Source organism: Periplaneta americana, chromosome 16 (assembly GCF_040183065.1).
Source record: "Periplaneta americana isolate PAMFEO1 chromosome 16, P.americana_PAMFEO1_priV1, whole genome shotgun sequence".
NCBI classification, from domain to species: domain Eukaryota; kingdom Metazoa; phylum Arthropoda; class Insecta; order Blattodea; family Blattidae; genus Periplaneta; species Periplaneta americana.
Window position 1 is genome coordinate 151,016,182 of NC_091132.1, and position 17,075 is coordinate 151,033,256.

A 17,075-nucleotide genomic window follows, 5' to 3' on the forward strand; every position below is an offset into this window, starting at 1 on the left:
AGTCTACTCTCTGTCCTATCAGTCCACTCTTTGTCTTCTCAGTCCATTCTCTGTCATCTCAGTCCACTCTCTGTCTTCACTCTGTCCTCTGAGTCCACACTCTGTGCTCTCAGTACACTTCCTGTTCTCTCAGTCAACTCTATCCTCTCTGTCCACTCTCTCTTCTCTCAGTTCACTCTCTGGTCCCTCTCTATTCTTTTAGTTCCTTCGCTAGCCCCACAGTGCTTCATCTATTCTCTCAGTCTACTCTCTGTCCTCTCAGTCCACTGCCTGTCCTTTCATTCCACTCTCTGTAGGCCTACTCACAGTCCACTCTCTGTACACTCAGTTCATTCTGTCATTTTTGTGCCTTCTCTGCCCTTTGCCTTCCCTCTGTCCACTCTGTCTCGTCTCAAAGTTCAGTTCATGAAGGAAAGAGAAGACTGAGAATAAAACAATGACTGAGAAGACAGTGATGACTGAAATTTAGTGGAAGGGGTTCAATATGTAAGGTTTTTTTAGATTTAGATTTTCCAGCAAATCCTTCATACCCACATTAATGAATTTTAATTTAAAGGGGCTCGAATTAAGGAGATAACACGCTCACTAGGTTCAAACTACAGTCCGATATTTAACGGAGGGGGTTCATTATGTATACAAGTTTAGATTTTTCCTGCAATTCTTTATTCCTACAATAAGCAATTATACACTTTCAGGACTCGAACTCAGGACCCGTCATTGGGTTAAAACTACAGACTGTAATGTGGCGGAAGATTTGCATTGTGTATACAAGTTTTTAGTTTTTTCTGAAATTTTTTATTCCTTTAATAAAAAATTATAAATTTTCGAGGCTCGAACTCAGAGAATAATACCGGCATTGGGTTCAAACTACAGCCTGTAATTTGGCGGAGGATGTACATTATGTATACAAGTTTTAAATTTTTCCTGCAATTTTCATGTCTCTAATGAAGAATTATAAGTTTACGGGGCTCAAACCCAGGAAATAATGCCGTCACCGGGTCCAAACTACAGTCTGTAATTCGGCGGAAGTCGAGCAGTGTGTATACAAGTATTTAGATTTTTCCTGGAAATTTTTATGCCTCTAATAAACAGTTATAGCCTACACTTTCGGTATTCGAACTCAGGAAATATTGCCGTCACTTTGTCCAAACAAGAGACTGTAATTTGGCGGAAGATGTGCATTGTCTATACAAGTTTTAGATTTTTCCTGCAATTTTTTATGTCTCTAATAAAGAATTATAAATTTTCGGGGCTCAAACCCAGGATATAATGCCGTCACTGAATCCAAACTACAGACTGTAATTTCGCGGAAGTGGAGCATTGCGTGTACATGTTTTTGGACTTTTCTGTAATTTTTTATACCTATAATGATGAATTAAATATTTTCGGGGCTCGAATTGGGCCTTAATTGGTTCCTATGTTGGCGGTTCCATAGACGAACAGTTCCTACTACAAATACAATCTTTGTAATAAGACAGCAGTATTTTACACTCTTTGCGCGTCTTGTACTCTCTGCTCGACCTGCATTAGGTTTTTATCGAGAGGAAGATTGGCATAAGTAACAATTTTCGTTACAGTGAAGGCAGATGAGTTAAGGTTGGTAGCGCAAAAAGCGCTAGAAATATGTTGGCACTCCTTCAGATGTTACAGCATAGCGGGACAAATACTGCAGTTGAGCCGAATATTGTGTCTGTTACACGACACTGAATGGTATCTGAAAATAATTTCGCTATTATAATGGTCCCCACTAAGGCCTGTTACACACTTGAAGACATGTCGCTAGGGAGAAATGTGTAGCGAGAAAGAGGCAAGGAGCCCTTCTCCACACACTATAGCGAGTTGTCCCTATGATCATCTCTGCACTGCCTTCATTTAGGGATTATTTTTCTGATTTTGGTAACCATTCTTTCAGGGAAATACAGGTTATGTGTTGAAGTATATTCACAGTCACGAAGCTTGAGGTGATGAGAGTACTAGGAACAATAGACTGTGCTGCTATTATTTCTCATTGTCTGTAATGTGGCGATAGCAGCGATCCTAGTGGTTAGCAACTATCTATATATTCTCTATGTATTGTGCTTCGTGACTGTATATAGTAGACTGTGGTATATTGTCGTACTTTACAAATGATGTACGAACGCCACTAGTTGAATCTAAATCTTCAGATGATATGCAATGGAGTTATATGTACATATCTTGTTAACGAAAGGAAAATGTGGGCCTAAAAATGAACCCAGAAAAATCTGGATAAGACATCACATTTTATCTCACGAAGATTAAGTCGAGTTCCATCACTGATTTCGGACTTGGATGATGCTAGATTTAGGCTATATTTTATATTCAATAGACCTCAGTTTTTTGTATTTTATCATGTGATAAGAGATTCTTTGCTGTATTCTGATTAAAATTATATGAACTGTTAAGACATATAGGCCTAGATACAATGTCAAATGTTGTAATTAATATTATTAAAGCTCATCAAATATTATTTTCAGATCATCTGATATTTGTCTACAGACTTCTGCTTAAAGTTTTGTGTTTTTATAGTTTTCATACCTGTGTCATGTAAATAGGCTTACTGGTGGCATCGCACAAGTTCGATAAGTTTCTCACTGCAGTTATTTTTATTTATTTATTTATTTATTTTAATGTTTAATATTGGTCGACCAGCAAACTTGCTATACAGACCACTGTTAAATTATGGAATATCATATGCAGAATATCATGCTGAGGTTGGCTCTAAAGGCTCCTCTAATTAATTTCAATTAATTAATTGAACATTTTTGTGAATTATGTGAACAAAAATATGATGAGTTTCTGTGTTAAATTATGAAGAGTCGTCAGTATCACTAAGAAGGATGTCTTGAGGGAGTTTCCTTTTAAGTCGAGATGGCTGACAAGATCTTGCTCCAATGTTATATGTCACAGCTCCAGGAACACCAGGAAGTTTGTTGAAGAAAGATTTTGACATTGAATGGATGTACTGTTCTAGTGGAAGAATTCCCAATTCTTGATGCAGTTGTTGATTTCTTACAAACCAGGGGGCATTTGTTGCAGTACGCAGGAACTTGGTCTGGAGAACTTGTAGGCGATGCATGTGTGTCTTATTTGCAGTCCCCCACACTGGCGCTGCATAAGTTAAAAGAGATCGTACAAGCGAGGTGTAGAGTAGCATTGAACAGTCCAATCCAGTTTGTGAACGTCTATTAACCAAAGGGTATAATTTTCGAATTCTAGAAGAGGTTAGTGTAACAATGCGAGTTATATGGGCATTCCATGTAAGTTTCGTGTCTAATAATATTCCCAAATATTTGACAGCTTCGTGACTAGAGAGCCATGTAACTTGTTCATTTAGAAGAACCAAAGGAGGTGGATTATGAATAGGCCTTAAAGAGAAGATTTTAGCTTCTGTCTTGGTGATGTTGAGTAGTAATCTCCAGTCAGAGAACCATTTAGACAGCTCCTGTAAGGATGTCTGAAGAGTGCACTGCAGTTATTATCAGTCATCTTTTCTCATTGTCAATAAAAACGATAAAATACATTCACCGTTACCTGTGTTATTACTTAATGTTTTTCTACATTCAGTCATAAATAGAATAAATGTGAAACATCTTTGATAAATGTGTCAAGAAATTTCACTGAGCTACCAATTGCAGCGAGGAACTCGCTCGAGGTTTTCGAATCGAACGAGAATCTCTTCCAGTTTCTGGACGTCCGTTTGAATCCATGTTGTCAGTCTTCGATTTTTATCGTTACACATTTCTTGCTATCGAATTATCTTCAAGTGTGTAACAAGCCTAAGGAAATAATAAATAATTTCATTGTCAGAGTAGATAGAAAAATTGAAGATGATTTGTGTGACAAGAACTTTCTTTGAAAAAAATGTGAGAGATGGTGATACATTTTTTGTACAGCTTGCCATTGAAGTAAAAGTAGGGCAGATAGCTCCAAAGGCAGTGCAATATATCTTGCGACGTGGGAAATATACATTCTTTAGTCCACATCTGTGGAGTAACGGTTAGCGCGTCTGGCCGCGAAACCAGGTGGCCCGGGTTCGATTCCCGGTCGGGGCAAGTTACTTGGTTGAGGTTTTTTCCGGGGTTTTCCTTCAACCCAATATGAGCAAGTGATGGGTAACTTTCGGTGCTGGACCCCCGACTCATTTCACCGGCATTATCACCTTCATCTCATTCAGAAGCTAAATAACCTAAGTTGTAGATAAAGCGTCGTAAAATAACCTACTAAAATAAAAAATAAAATACATTCTTCAATACTATTATATTTGCCATAAATATTAAAACATTCTTTAGATACTTCTTTAAAACTACAATTAGTGATCGTTTTCACTCATTGAGTTGTTTGTTTCCTATTTCAAATGAAGAAGTAATGTGTGATCGGATTCACCCTGCCTAGTGAGGCGACACCAATCAAGAAAATACTTCAAACAGTATGAACTGGAAAACAATGGTAGATATTTACATTCAGTAGAGATTATTCTGCAAAATAGATAATTAAAAAATTATATCGACGCTTCACTAGGTTGTAACCTTATATGGCTAATGCTTACAAAACTCAAAATATTGATCGGACTCTTCCCGTGTTACGGTACTGGTTATATGGAATCAGAATACAACCACTGCAATTTTAAATCATGTTCAAAACTTAAAAATAGGTATAATATCCACCCACCATTATCTAGACACACGATCATAGCATTCCTCAATATTACCCTTTCCCTCCCACCAAACATCCTCATATTCATCTTCATTCACTGTGGCTCTTCCTGGACTTTAGAATTCCCTAGCGAGTAATGTCAGAGACTGTCAGACATCAAACCAATTTAAAAATAGATTAAGGAAATATTTTTCAAACATACCTCGTTAACAAATATAGCTGTTACAAGTTTCTAAATCTTTAATGATGATATATATAAAACAGCATAAATATTTAAATTATCTCATTATTATTATTATTATTATTATTATTATTATTATTATTATTATTATTATTATCATCATTATTATTTCTTACTTACTTACTTACAAATGGCTTTTAAGGAACCCGAAGATTCATTGCCGCCCTCACATAAGCCCGCCAGCGGTCCCTATCCTGTGCAAGATTAATCCAGTCTCTATCATCATACCCCACCTCCCTCAAATCCATTTTAATATTATCCTCCCATCTACGTCTCGGCCTCCCTAAAGGTCTTTTTCCCTCAGGTCTCCCAACTAACACTCTATATGCATTTCTGGATTCGCCCATACGTGCTACATGCCCTGCCCATCTCAAACGTCTCGATTTTATGTTCCTAATTATGTCAGGTGAAGAATACAATGCGTGCAGTTCTGTGTTGTGTAACTTTCTCCATTCTCCTGTAACTTCATCCCGCTTAGCCCCAAATATTTTCCTTAGCACCTTATTCTCAAACACCCTGAACCTATGTTCCTCTCTCAGAGTGAGAGTCCAAGTTTCACAACCATACAGAAGAACCGGTAATATAACTGTTTTATAAATTCTAACTTTCAGATTTTTGGACAGCAGACTGGATGATAAGAGCTTCTCAACCGAATAATAACACGCATTTCCCATATTTATTCTGCGTTTAATTTCCTCCCGAGTATCATTTATATTTGTTACTGTTGCTCCAAGATATTTGAATTTTTCCACCTCTTCGAAGGATAAATCTCCAATTTTTATATTTCCATTTCGTACAATATTCTGGTCACGAGACATAATCATATACTTTGTCTTTTCGGGATTTACTTCCAAACCGATCGCTCTACTTGCTTCAAGTAAAATTTCCGTGTTTTCCCTAATCGTTTGTGTATTTTCTCCTAACATATTCACGTCATCCGCATAGACAAGAAGCTGATTTAACCCGTTCAATTCCAAACCCTGCCTGTTATCCTGAACTTTCCTAATGGCATATTCTAGAGCGAAGTTAAAAAGTAAAGGTGATAGTGCATCTCCCTGCTTTAGCCCGCAGTGAATTGGAAAAGCATCAGATAGAAACTGACCTATACGGACTGTGCTGTATGTTTCACTGAGACACATTTTAATTAATCGAACTAGTTTCTTGGGAATACCAAATTCAATAAGAATATCATATAATACTTCCCTCTTAACCGAGTCATAAGCCTTTTTGAAATCTATGAATAACTGATGTACTGTACCCTTATACTCCCATTTTTTCTCCATTATCTGTCGAATACAAAAAATCTGATCAATAGTCGATCTATTACGCCGAAAACCGCACTGATGATCCCCAATAATTTCATCTACGTACGGAGTTAATCTTCTCAAAAGAATATTGGACAAAATTTTGTACGACGTCAACAAAAGTGATATTCCTCGAAAGTTACCACAGTTGGTTTTGTCCCCCTTTTTAAAAATAGGTACAATTATGGACTCCTTCCATTGTTCTGGTACAATTTCCTTTTCCCAAATAGCAAGTACAAGTTTATAAATTTCGCTATATAATGCACTCCCACCCTCTTGTATTAATTCTGCTGGAATTTGATCGATACCTGGAGACTTGTACTTTTTCAGATTTTCTATCGCAATTTCGACTTCTGAAAGCGTGGGTTCGGGTATAAATGGCTCAGCAGTTTGTATTTCAATTCCGTCCCGATCATTTCTATTTGGCCTATGTACATTTAGTAGTTGCGCAAAATAGTTTTTCCATCTGTTTAGGATTGATGGAGAGTCTGCAAGCAAGTCACCATTCTCATCCTTGATCACGTTGACCCTTGGCTGATATCCGTTCTTAAATTCCTTTATACCCTTATATAAATCTCGAATGTTTTTATTCTTACTATTTGTTTCTACCTCATTCAGTTTTTCCTTCAAGTAACCTCTCTTTTTATTCCTAAGTGTACGACTTGCTTCCCATCTTTCATTGAAATAATTATCTCTCTTCTCCTCAACTGGATCCTGTAAGAATTTCAATTTTGCCTGTTTCCTTCTTTCTACTACCATGCAACAATCTTTATCAAACCACGGTTTCTTTTTCTTAGTTTCATAATAACCTATGCTCTGCTCAGCTGCAATTTTGATACTATCTCTGATATTTTCCCACACGCTATTAACATCTAATTCTTTCTCAACTTCGTCGGAACTTTCTAAAGTGGCAAACCTATTCGAAATTTCGACCTGATAATTTTGCTTAGCTTCCTCGTCCTTTAATTTCAAAATATTGAATTTAGTAATATTAACTTGTTGCTCTATTCGCTTGGCTACTGATAATCTTTCTCTTAATTCTCCAATCACCAAATAATGGTCAGAATTACAGTTTGCACCCCTGAAAGTTCGAATATCTAATATACTAGTATGTCTCCGTTTATCTATCAAGATGTGATCTATTTGGTTGTGTGTCAATCCATCTGGAGAAGTCCAAGTATATTTATGTATATCCTTATGGGGGAATGTTGTACTTTTGACAATTAAATTTTTCGATGTGGCAAAGTTGACTAATCTAACTCCATTGTCACTACTAATTGCGTGTAGGCTCTCTTTTCCAATAGTTGGTCTAAAAATATCCTCCCGTCCTACTTTAGCATTGAAATCCCCCAATAAAATTTTCATGTGATATCTAGGGAACTGATCAAAAGTATGTTCCAATTCCTCATAGAAGCTATTCTTTACATGGTCGTCTTTCTCTTCTGTAGGGGCGTGAGCATTTATAACTATGATGTCGCACCATCTACCCTTAAGTACTAAATATGATAACCTGTCACTGATAAATTCGACCTTTTTTACTGCTGATTTTATTCTTTCCTAATTGGTGATTATTGTTTCCTTCCCCATAATACAACAAGTAATCTCCTATTTGTGATATGCCATTCCCATCTAACCTAACCTCTTGTACTCCTACGAAGTCTATTCTATATCTAGCTAGTTCTTTTGCTACTAATGTTACCCCTCCTGTTCTATAAAGACTAGTTACGTTCCAAGTGCCAAATCTCAAATCCTTATTCCTTTGCTGTGGTCGTGCCAGAGAATCAGTCCTATTCCGAGGCTTATTATAGGGATACGTAACAAGCTGTTTTTTACGGTGATGGGTTGTTAGCCCTTCGCCCAACCCCCAAGCTGGAGGACCACCCCTTATCGGCTGTCCACGACTGCTTATTCAATATATTCGCAGCTACCCTCCATATCTGGAGGCCGTCTCCTCTATCCGCAACCTGAGGACGCGCCATGCCGTGGTGATAGGGACCCACAATACATGAATTATTATTTCTTACCCATGTTTATTATTGTCTCACGAACATTACTTATCTCACTTACATTATTTACTTTTACGTTTATTATTCACTTTCATGCTCTTTTACGATCTAAATGTTTATGTAATAACTATGTAAGCAGCTATTGGCGGAGCTCTTTCGGCATTCGGTTAAGGCTCTTGCCTGCGCCGGTCTGAAGTTGCGCTCGGACGCGGGTTCGTTCCCCACTTGGGCTGGTTACCTGGTTGGGGTTTTTCCGAGGCTTTCCCCAACCGCATGGTGAATGCCAGGTAATCAGTGGCGAATCCTCGGCCTCGTCTCACCAAATACCATCTCGCTGTCACCAATCTCATCGACGCTAATTAACCTCATAGTTGATACAGTGTCGTTAAATAATCAAGTAAAAAACTATGTAAGCCAGTTGTATTCAGTTAGAATTACAATCTGGCTGGGCGAAAAAAAAAAAGGCTTTCTGGCCTTAGCTTTGCCAGATTAAATAAATTATTATTATTATTATTAGTTATTTTATCCTGTGTTTCTGTTCGAGGATTACATTGAAGCCACTGACGTGGCTCAGTTGGCTAATTTGCTTGCCTGCCGATCCGGAGTTGCGCTCAGGCGGGGGTTCGTTTCATACTTGGGCTGATTCTCTGGTTGGGTTTTTCCGAGGTTTTCCCGAACCATAATGTGAATGTTACGTAATCTGTATCGAGTCCTCGGCCTCATGTTGCCAAATACCATCTCTCTATCCCAATTCCATCGACGCTAACTAATCTAGTAGTTGTTGCACCGTCATTAAATAATCAAGCAAAATCTCTTAATTTATTAAAACAGTACTTCAATAATATTTTTGCATAGATAATATACAGTTTCATATGAATCCTGACCTTATTCGCCATAGTGTAAAGGACCTGCTGTGGGTTGTGATCAGGCTGAGGCATATCAACAAATAGAGAGCAGCTGATAACAATAGAAATCGTCTTCTAACACCCTGTAATAAATTGTTCATGTAAGATATCTGTTTGTACTGTAGGAACGGAATCTTGTGGATCAGCTTGTGATTGGTATAAAGGAGGAATATGAGGACCAGAGCCATGATCTCATATCTGAGATAAAATTTGAGGAAGATCCGGTGTCAATTTCATTCCCTGTGGTGAAACGTGAACCTGAGGTGAGTGGAGCACAAGGAATGCACTGTGTGTTCTTCTTCCAGTGTTTATCTTGCATTTTGATTGTAACGGGCACTACCTCTTGTACCTCAGTACTTGTAGTGCCTTTTACTCTATGATAGATGCAAAGAACTTACCACTATTTTTTATTACATGTGATGTCATGTTGCAGAGAAGTAGTGTTGGAATTTTATCACAGTTTACGTTTTAAATACGAAAGGGAAATTGCTTGTTACGCTTGCTCTTCATTGTTGCGAAGCAACACATTCCCACAATGGCTTTGAAAAAATGTTGTTCTTAAGGGCATGACTTCTTTTTGTCTTCTCTGTGTCTTTGACTAAAATTCTTAATACTTTTTACCGTTTCCAAATAGTTGATTTTGCTGTAGACTTATCTACAAACATTACCTCCTGGCTTCATCTGTTTATCACCTCTTGTTTTTAAATATTTACGTTTTTGCAATATATCCTTTGTAGAACATTGTCTTACCCGTAGTTAAAATATATTTATTAACTTTAAAGATAAATATGTAGCTGATTTTTGAGTGAATTCCATAATAAGATCTAAATTCTGCAATATGTTCTGATACCTACGTGCAAGTACAGCATGCATGGAACTATTGTTTATTTTATTCACACTTATTGTGTCATTGAAGTACATTTAATTTTAATACACGTAGACAAACGCAAAATTAGAAACATCTATTTACCAATTTTAAAATGACTAGAAATAAACAATGATTTTGAAGTTTCATTTACTTCTTATTAGTAAACACCAGCTTACTTAAAATTGTCTGGAAAGTTATCAAGATCACTAAATGGTTGAACGAATTTTCTGAACCAGACCTGTATATACCTCGTAATTTAAAAATTTGAAGCCATACAATGACATAGTTTAGATAATGTTATAAAAAGGGGAATTGTGCGAATTTTTGTCATAAGATGTGGTATTATGATTAACATGTATGACCGTAAAATTGGTGCACCGATGTCCAGATATTGGTGAGGACGAGTTTCCTTTTTGAAGTTTTTTCTGGGGTTATTTCTTATACCATTTAGGACAAATGCTTAGTAACTTTCGGTGATGGACCTTTGATTCATTTCGCTGGTTTTATGACCTTCATTTCACTAAGACATTAGATAACCATTGCAGTTGATAAAGTGTCATAAAATAAATCATTTACAAAAACCACCAAGTTCGTCACTTGAAATTGAATTATTCATTCATAGATAATTTCTGCTCTTATACAATAGTTAAATAGTTATTCTAGAGCAATAATTTTCCTCCAGTTTGCCATGGCACACTCGAAAGATCTGCTGGTGTGCGGAAAAATACCGAATATGGCTTAACTCAGCCTTCAGTAAACACAGTGTAGGTGTGCGAGCAGCAGAGAAGAGAATGACTGACGCACATCTAGGGTAGCCAGATCAATAAAATTAAAATATCGTGCCAATCTTTAAAAATATCGTAATTTTCTTGGCTTTATGAAAGAAAATGTTTCGTGCATTAAATGCCTTAGAAACACATATAATGATATTGTATGTTTTCAAATTTCCTAAATAACAAGTTAATTATCACGCTGATATTGCATTATAATAATTTTCTGTCATTCAATTTTGCTTTTCTATCATAGAGATTAAATAAAAATACAAAAATTGTGTTATTTCTATATTGAATAATATGTAGGTATTTTATTTCTCTTCTCAACATCTTTTGCACCATATGCCTTTTCACCATTCATCATATTATAATTTCCTGGTATGTTGACTCATAAATAATTCTTATAAAATTGAAAATATAATTAATATATTAATGCATATACATATACCTCATTTAAGTGTATTTTATATTATACTCATTTATCCACACTTGTGCAATAACGGTTAGGTGGCCTGGGTTAGATTCCCGATTCCCAGTCGGGGCACGTTTCCTGGTTGAGATTTTTCCGTGGTTTTCCCTAACTCTATATGAGCAAATGCTGGTTAACTTTCAGTGCTGGACTCTGAACTCATTTCACCGGCATTATCACCTTCTCATTCAGACGGTAAATAACCTAAGATGTGATAAAGTGTCGTAAAATAACATACAAAAAATATTGTACTCATTTCCTCGTAAAACCCTCGAAATTCCCCTCTTGGTTGGTAACAACATTATATGAGTGTGCCATAACATTTTAAATTACTGGTGCACTTATTGTGTGCCACATGTTGAAAAAGGTTAAAAAAAGCTGTTCTACAAGAAAAAGATGTGCCCTGTGGAATGTATGTCACAAGAATTGTCTTTTATTATCTAAGATTCTACTACGCCTATTAAGACTTAAATGCAGTTGTGTGGCAACTGAAATCGATGCGCTTTTATTCACATAAATTGAACTATCTTTTTGTTTTATTTGCTCTGTATTCATAGGATGAGCAGAGTGACTTCAATGAGGAGCCAGGGGTGGAAGTGACGGCAGAGGACGAGTCTTACGCTGAAAGGTGAGTGTTGTGTACTACTCTTCACGTAGAGAGTTCATTATGTTTGAACTGACCGTTTTCTTGACTTCAGAATCAGCTTCAGAAGAACTATCTGCCTGAGTCATCCTGCAATAATCAGTTATATTCACACTCCACTTCTCTTGATAACTGGTTTTCATAAGTACTGTTCAAATTTTTCTTTATATTCTTCAATGAAAGGACCTGGATTCTCAAGGAAATAATCTAGATGGACATGCATACACTTATATTGCATCCTAGGGTCTTGAAAGCTTTAAGATAATTTCAACAGTTTCTTTATAATTGACGTTTTTGTAATTCCCTAGAAATTAATGAACTACCATTTTGAGTCTCTTCCAAGATTTTTTCTACGAACCGCTCACCTCGTTTAGGAAGTCATTATGTAACATTAATTTCCCTATTGTATTTAATTATTCATTTATTTATTTGTTTGTTTGTTTGTTCGTCCGTCCATCCGTTAGTTCATGCATTCTAATGTAATTAACGACATCAATCTTTCACATCACTGGAATTACAACTACAATAATATATACAATGGTTCTAAACAGTGTTCCACCAGATTCTGATTTCTTTCTGTTTGACCACTGTTTCCCCTTCCACTGCATAGACCTAGCCCTACTGTCCCACTCACACAAGAAACTTGTTGGTGACGTTATTACTGCAGAGTTCTTAGCAATAAAGCCATTATCTCTCTTATTCTCCAATATTTCTCACAGATATAGTGTACACAGCAGTGGTGTCATGAAAGCATCATGTTAACTTATGATTTTTAAGTTACGGGATAGCCATGTGCTTCTCTGTAAAAGACTGCATATAACTGTATGACTACTCAACTCTCAGGCACCGATGTACAAAGTGTTCCTGTAAGTAAGATATTGTAGTTGTAGTGAAATCACAATCATATAAATGAGACAATTTATATGATTAGTACCTGAGATGCTCTGTGCACAATAATAATGAGTAAAAAACGTATTAGAAATTTAGAAAAATTCTACAAAAGACAAACAAGTAAGACATAAACATTATTTAAAGTTGGAAATATTTATGATATATAATTATGATTTAATGGCTATTTCCTTATAAATTAACACTACTTCTCGTTAAATAATACAGAATTTTCTTCTAGGCGAAAATAGTATATATTGTACTTGAATTATATTATCATGTAACATTGGAAGAAATAACCATATACTGGTACGTAAATACATGCACAAACTGAACAAAAATATAAGATAGTTATTTCCTAAGCTTTTATTTAATTAATTATTCGTTGCAATTCCAATGTGTACTTATAATATTGAAACACATTTTCATATATCACAAGCGTTCATTCTTCTCACATGAAGAACCTGCCAGACACACATCTTGTTTACCATTTGTTTTTAGATATAATATTCTCTATATCGGTAATATTATGTTAGCAGGTGCAGTTCTTAAAACTGAACATAAATTATTGTCTGTTAGTCGACTCCTTAGATTAGATTTGTTAATTTTCATGGAAGGGAAAAACTGGTTACACCTACTGTCGAACATTGATATTATTCGTATAACGAATTCTTATATTATTATTTAAAATAAAAAGTAAAAATTGAAGTAATTGAGGGTATTGTGATGATGCCTTCAATGCTCTTTACTCTTTAGCATGAGGTCGAGTGATGCACTGTATTAAACTTGTACATCCCTATGACATCTAGCATAAGACTGCAGGTAGGAGAGGTATATCAGGGGAGGTAGTGTTTGAACGTGTGCTGTGCTGGAATGAACGAAATTGAAGATCAGCACGTGAGAGAATGGGATAACGACGTTGGTTTAGAGGAAAGGGCTGGACATCACTGTAAATGATTCTGATATACTTTTTCCTAAAGACTGCACACTGGACAAAATGGTGAAGAAATAATTCCAATTTTGTTCAAGTGTTTGTAGGTAGCACTCTTGATAGTAGTTCTAGACCACATACAAAAAGAATGGAATTATTATTAAATACTTAGACTTTTTTTATTATAGGCTAAATTTGTTTTTGTTTGTTTATATTTGGTGTGTTTCTCATTCCTCTAGGAAGTGAAACAAATACTAATTTTGTTTGTAAAGGCCTGTTCCCATTTATTAATAGTCTACAGGGTTGGGCACTAATATATATTACAAAACAAGCATAGCAAAGTTTATTTACAAACGCCATTTAACATTTCATATAAATTAATTGAAACTCGAATAAAGAATAATTTTACGCTAATGGGAAGCCAAATCACAACTCATGGTACGAAGAGCGGACCTCTTATCCCTACACCACATACACCTTGTAAGGTTGAATACATTGTAGAAGGACGACTTACAGTGAACGAACAGAACACCAATTACTTCATAAATGGAGTTCTTTTACTCGTGTGAATTGCGCTGTAGAACTTAAAATTTCTAATGACCAAGAGTCGGTCCACTCTTTTTGCCTTGAAGCTTACATCCTGTAATGCGAAATGAAGAGTGACCTACAGTATGATTCTTTATTGTGCTATACTGTAGCTATTGTTATTCTTAGTGGTTTCATTAATTTGTCTAGCCTCTTTATTTTCTATCTGCATATACTTCAGACTCGAATTTCTATAAAATTTGGAATGCCACATTCCTTAGACAGCATCACTAATAGAGTAAGGAACAGATCAACTCTAGTCAAGTGCTCGAGTGAAGTAACAAGGGGAAGCCCATAACTGACACTGAACCAAACATATACTGTATTCATCGAGCCAACACTCCAAATCGTTAATTCATTGATGGTGTTCTGCTCAAGGGGAGATCTGTCTTTGCAAACCCAGTATTCTCCAGTCTTTCCTATTTTCCACCTTTCTCTTCGTCTCCGCATACAACCCATATGTCTTAATATCATTTGAAGATTGAGGTCAGTTTCCTGTCTGGCAAACTTGGGCACATGTGGCAGTGTCCACTTTCCCTTCCATATCCAGCCGATACAGTGGCTAACGCAGGGTTCATTCTATGGAGTGTGTGTGTACCAAGTGCTTCCATACAAACACTCTCTGGCTTTCTCAGTGCTGCAGTTGTAGATCTCTAGGTGATGCAGGGACGAACCAGCTGGTCACTTAGTTGAAGCAGGAATAGGCACCTATGATAATTTTGCTTTATTTTATACTCAGGAATCTTGAACTGTTCACACAACTGACGTCATTTACATTGCAGCACAGTCGCACAGACCACCTCAGAAGTTGTGTATGCTCTAGCCATCTTTTCCACAGTATCCACAGTTGATATTTTTATAGTCGAGTATTATTTGTGACTTGAAATTGTTGTTCTCCTTTGAACGAGACTTGTCATGAAGCTATGATGACAGTAACATAATACAGTCTTTTATTGTCTTTCATTATAGAATGTCAGTCAAAACATCATGACACAAAAAGACAGGAAAAAAGTTCTCTTCATCTCCCTAATGTGAAAGGTTGGGAATATCAAAATTTTATTTCTTGCAGTGTGCGCAAGGTTTTAAGCTAAAAGTTCCTCTGTCAAATTACAGCTTGTGAAAAAGTTGTCTTTGTCACCCTTCGTCCTGAACCCTAGCGAGCTAATAGAACATCTTTGATAGTTCTCATTGCTAGGTTCTTGTCTGTTCTCTGGAAAGTCATGCGGTTTCCCTCCAGTGTATACTTGCATGTTATGAGTATGATATTTATTTGTATCTACACACATCCAGACTTTTATACCAAATTTCCTGGATTTATTTTTGATAAATATATTGAAGGAACAACATCCACATAGAGGTAAAAGCTGCTCGTCAACCACAATGCATTCAATAGGACGGTATGCAAGTCCTAAATTTCCTACAGGCATCTCAAATTGCTTCTCTCAATTGAGTCACTGAATGCTTTAATGTAGTTTAGTACGACTGTACTATCTTTAAAGCAGAGGAAAAAATTAGTAGGCCTGTATTCTTTTATAATTGTAAATTACATTGTTGCAGAGCTTTGAAAGCATTATTACTGGTTTGGCGTTCGCAGAACAACAAATACCAAATTAGAAATAATACAAATAAAAATTTTCCCTTGACTATTACACTTTTACTACGTCATAATACTTTTGACGAATAAAACGGTAGGAAAGGACGTGTTTCAACCAATCATGTCTGATTATCGCGAAAATTTTAACAATTTCCTAGCATTTGTTTCTTTTTATCAGTTCCCTAGCGTTCGTTTCTTTGTTTGCCAACATTTCAAATTGCAGATTGTTTACGGTACTATAAAACATGCTTTGCGATCGTTTACCGCATAGAAAATCAATTGAAAATGGCAGCTCTGTTCAAACGTTGTCGTGAAACTGCCATTAGTGTAATATAATTTTACTTAGTCAATTAATAATACTATTTTTATAGTAGCTCACGCGCCCTTTTTTTAAACACCACTAAAAATACCTATTTAATTTTATTAGAGTACTTTATTTCTTCTAATATTTATACACTTTTTTCTGTTTTTATCATCTCCCTACCATTTGTTTCTTTGTTTGCCAACATTTCAAACTCCAATTTCTTTACGGTGCTATGAAACATGCTTTGCGATCGTCATTTATTTACCGCGTAGATAGTCAACTCAAAATGGCGACTGTTCAAACGTTTTGGTGAAGCTAACATTAGTGAGATAGAATCTTAATAAGTCAATTAATATCTTATTGTATTAGAGTACTTTATTTCTTCCAATCTTTATATAACCTCTCCTAGTCGTGTAATTGTCAATTAAATCCCACTCGAGTTTTAATTTCCTCTACATAAATCAAAATTTCTTCTGAGATTACTGTCGATAATACTTACTACGAAATGGAATCAGAAATGTTTCACTACCAAATTTTATAGTGACAAACTTAACAAAGCATAAACAATTTGTATATCATAACAATAAGGGATAGAAAAATTTATAGTACATTTGCAAATACCGAATTTCAAAACAATCGCAGAAAATAGCACTCTTGTGTCGTAAAGAAAAAGTAAAGCAAAAGCAGGTGACTTTGGACAGAAATGTTTGTTAAAAATAAGTGTTACCGAAGAGTTGACTAACGTTTTGTAATCCTTATGAAATTTGTTATGCAGGTGAAGTCCAAATTGTTTAGAATTTTGATTCTTTCAACTTTACTCATAAATTATTTACAAGAATGAATCTCCAATGCTAATGTAGCTCCTGCTGAAATGGATTTGTTTTGATTTG

The 17,075-nt window shown here is 35.9% G+C and overlaps 2 protein-coding genes across 3 annotated transcripts in view; both read left to right on the top strand.

Moving 5' to 3' along the window:
* Window positions 1-17,075, top strand: part of LOC138691332 (zinc finger protein ZFP2-like) — a 229,103-nt gene that overhangs the window by 141,382 nt on the left and 70,646 nt on the right. The gene's annotated exons all lie outside the window — the stretch shown is intronic.
* LOC138691330 (uncharacterized) overlaps window positions 1-17,075 on the top strand; it is a 32,092-nt gene that overhangs the window by 12,340 nt on the left and 2,677 nt on the right. For both annotated transcript variants that reach the window (XR_011329842.1, XM_069813211.1), the window contains exons 3-4: window positions 9,256-9,393; window positions 11,798-11,868. Coding sequence is in view for 1 of the 2 variants with exons in the window: in XM_069813211.1 (XP_069669312.1) it covers window positions 9,256-9,393; window positions 11,798-11,868 (209 nt within the window). In the remaining variant the exon portion in view is untranslated. The remainder of the gene's footprint in view (window positions 1-9,255; window positions 9,394-11,797; window positions 11,869-17,075) is intronic.